We start from the raw sequence: 4227 nt of genomic DNA on the forward strand, positions 1-4227 counted from the left end.
TTATTTTATTCTTTATTTCTTTATTTCATTCTTTTTAATTTGAATTATATTGGAATTGATAAATTAAACTATTCAATTGTTATTTCAATAAATTCAAATTAATGTTTTAAAAAGTAATAAATTGAATTTAGTTAAAATTATTTGTTTTAAACCTATTTAACTTTTGCCAAAACAAATATAGTTGTTCCTATTATAGCTACTGTTTTTAATGTGTTGCTTGTTAATTCTGGTAACCATGAATGTTTTTCATTGCTCATAACTTTTATTAATTTCCAATCACCTTATTTAATTTCTCCATCAAAACCAATTCTTATTTCTCTTCTCTTCCTTTTGACTTGTGTTATTATTTGCTTATCATTATTTCCCATTGATTCTATTTCTTCTTTTTCTTCTATGACTGGTGTTTTTTCTCGATTACTTGTATCAATATTAATAGGAGTTATTCATCTTCACCTTTCAATTAATCTTTCTATTTCATTTTCTGATCTGCTATTATCATGTCTTTCATCTGGTTGTGAATCTACAAAATACATTGGTATATCAAGATATTCGTTTGTTTTATTATTTGGTTTATAAATTCAGTCAACTTTTCTTTGAATTTTTCTTTGTTAATTTTCTTTTTTTTAATTTCATCTTTTGAGAAATGGTTAAAGCATTTCGTCCAAACAATACAAACACGTTTCCAAATGTCTTTTATTTTGAAAACATCACATATAGTTTCAATAACTTGTTGAAGATTAGAAGTAAATTTGTCTACATTATAGTTCATTGTTAATATAATTCCTTGTAACCCTTCGGCTCTAACACAATCAACAATATTCTGAATATGTTCTTCATCAAACTTATTAGTATCATTAAGACCAGGTGTGTCAATAACAACTACATCACTTCTATCTCCTTCTCCAAAACATTTAAGAGGTTTATTTGTTTCTGAATCCGGACTACCACTAAATTTAAAAACATTACTCTTTAAAATGAAATTACCAAGTGAACTTTTCCCATTTCCTGTTTCTCCAATTAAAAGTAATTTCGTTGGTCTTTGCTTTTGTACACTCATTTATGTTTTATCAGTTGCTTGTTTTTCTTTAAATATATTCAGGTTGTATTTATAATTATTTTTGTTGTTTTATATTTGGATTTGGATAAAAATAATTATAAGTCAGTGTATTTTGCGATAAAAATATTTTAGACAAATTATTAGTTTGTTTTTATTGAAAAGCATAAACGTAATTGTATTGACTTTTGTTTGATTTTATTTCCTTATGTAAAAATATATTGTAAATAAAAATTAATTTTCGATAAGGAATAACATCAAATAATGTTTATTATTAACGAATAATAATTGTTATGTAATTTTATTATAAATAAAAATGTAAAAACAATAATTTAGTGACATTAATTCTTCTTTATTTCATTTTATTTTTGTTTGTTGATTAAAATAGCATTTTTATTTCATCAAAAATACTTTCATTCTCTTCGAATTTCACACTCTCTCCAAATTCCTCTTTGCTCATTTCTTTATTCACAAATATATTTCAAATGAATTAAAAATAATTTTAATTTCAACAATAAATATTCATTTCTCTTCAATTTGATAATGACTATGATAAATTGAATTGATATGAACCAGATGAAATTCACATATGTTATTTAAACAAATGATAAAATGTTATATTGCAAAGGACAACTGAGAGGAGTGTTTTGTTCATTGATAAAACAAACAATTAAATAATTGATTTGAATTAATTTATTTTATTTGTTGTTTAATTCTTCATTCTTTTATGAATTTATTTAACAATTACCACAACTCATAATATTCTAAATAAATCATATGTCAAACATTTGGATTATTTTATTTCACTCATTTAAAAAAGTAATCTTCTTTAATTTAAAACAAATTGAAATAAGATATTTGAATAAATAATTCAACAAGAAGAACAATAATAAATAAATTTAAAGTTATTATTAAAATTCAATGATAATTTGATTAAACTATTTCATTGATTTGACTTATTATGGTTTATATAAATGTTTTTGAATTTAATTGTGAAATTCAATCATTTCATTTTTGTTAGAACAATTGATTTAATATGATTACATTTTTATTTGCTGTTAACTCACGGTTTTTATTCTTCTTTTTATTCACTCTTTACATTATATTTTTGTAAAATACTTTAATTGATGATGTACATTATCTCTTAATTCTCTTGATGTTTCATGATTATTTTCTTCTTTTTATTTTTTGCGAAATTTTTCATTGTTTATATTATTTCTTGGTCAAATAATACATCATTCCACTTGTTGTTTTTATTCTTTTTCTTGTAGTATTAGTTGTATAAAATATTCTTATATTTATTTCTATCATTTTCGGTTTATTATTCATTTATCTCCATTCTTATCAATATAATCATTTGAATTACTGTTAATTCTTCATTATTCTATTATCATTCTGTTAGTTTATTTTTCTCTTCAATTGCTTCATTTTAAATATTACATAATGTTAATATTTCACATCAATTGTTTCATAAATAATGATTATCTTTTAATTTGCTATTTCATGTGAATAAAATAACAATTTGTTGTATTTAAAATAATAAAACAAAAATGTTTAATTATCTTATTTGTAATTAATGCTAATTCATACTTATTTGATAGGTAATTATAAATAACATAACAGTAATTAAAGAAAAGTTAAAAACAATAAACAATAATGAAATTATATTATTTCTTCATGATTAATTTAATTAAAATCATGTTATTCATACAAACAAATGAGAAATGAAATAAACCAATAAATTTATTTTGAATGTTGATTCATTTATTTATATTTTAGTTACAAAACACATTAACAATAATTACATTATTTCAATAATTTAAGGCAACAAATGAGAATTATTATTTACATGATTCATTTTGTTAATAATAATTCTTTTCAATTATCTTCTTTGTTTCTTCTTCTTTTTCTTTTATTGTTTCATATCCTATATCTGTTTGACAATTATTCACTATTTCATCTCCTATTTCTATTAGAAATTATCTAGGAATATTTTTATTATATTCATAATTATGTTTGTAAGTTTCTATTAAACTTATTTTAAGATTCTATCTTTATTTTTACAATTGTTGCTTTCATCTATAAACTTAACCCAATAACATTTCATGGTGATATTCCTACTTCAATTTAATCATTTTCACATTTTAGTCATCCTCATATCAAATAAGCTTCACATTAATAATCTATTAATCTTTTGTTGGCATTGAACATGCTGAATAATAGAATGATTCGATACGAACTATCATTTCTATTAATTTTCTTTGATACTTTATAAATTTCATTGGTTTACAATTCACACTTAATTGTTGTGAAATTTTATGTTCAGTATTTCCATGTCTTTTGTTTTAAATGTTTTTTTCTTAATTTACATATGTGTTGTTCATAAAAATATTTCTATATCATATTGTCGTTATATGTTCTGTAACTTCTGTTATTTTTACTGATTAATGTAATTAACTTTATCATTTGTTGATATTATCTTCTCTACTTATTATGAACAAAACATTTCAACAAATTCTTTGATAATATGATTTGATAGTTATTAGGATCATAAATCAATATATTTTTGAAATATTTTCTTCATATTATTGAATGTACTCATCTTTATGATTAAATAAAAACAACAAATGTGTTAATTTTGGTGTTTAAAGTTAAACAATATTCTAATTCAAAATCGAAATTATAATATTCTTTTATTTCTTCTGATTGTAAAGATAATGTAATTTCATTATTTGATTCTTCATGAATGTGTATTTTATTTTCCATAACTTGATGACAGGTACGAAAATTAGCAAAGAAAAAATGCATCTAAATAATTTACAAAAAAGAAAAAAGATGAAAATAATTTGTATCCATAGAATATTCAACTTTATTATATTTTGCTCCTAAAAAAATAAAAAAATATGATAAATACAGAATATATAAATATTTATGTTTATATTTTATTATCAATTGTATTCTGTATGAAATATTAATGAAATAGATTATTTGATGAATCATATTTAATTATTTTTATTCTTTTTATTCTTTTATTTATATGTTATTTATCTATCGTATTTTTATATATTTATTTCTCTGTTTATATTATTTATATCATTGTATTCTTCTTATTATCTATATATTATTATATTCTTCTTATTTTATTATTTTTATGTTTATATTATTTAGATTTT

At 20.4% G+C, this 4227-nt stretch overlaps 1 protein-coding gene across 1 annotated transcript; it reads right to left on the bottom strand.

Annotated features, from left to right (window-relative positions):
* Positions 1-520: 520 nt before the first annotated feature.
* EHI_102600 (AIG1 family protein) lies at positions 521-1057 on the bottom strand (the record flags this gene model as incomplete). Its single annotated transcript, XM_648158.1, has 1 exon — positions 521-1057. The coding sequence occupies one exon, from the start codon at positions 1055-1057 to the stop codon at positions 521-523; it is 537 nt and encodes a 178-aa protein (XP_653250.1).
* Between the last annotated feature and the right edge of the window lie 3170 nt (positions 1058-4227).

This window comes from Entamoeba histolytica, genomic scaffold (assembly GCF_000208925.1).
Source record: "Entamoeba histolytica HM-1:IMSS scf_1104750517857 genomic scaffold, whole genome shotgun sequence".
NCBI lineage: Eukaryota > Evosea > Mastigamoebida > Endamoebidae > Entamoeba > Entamoeba histolytica.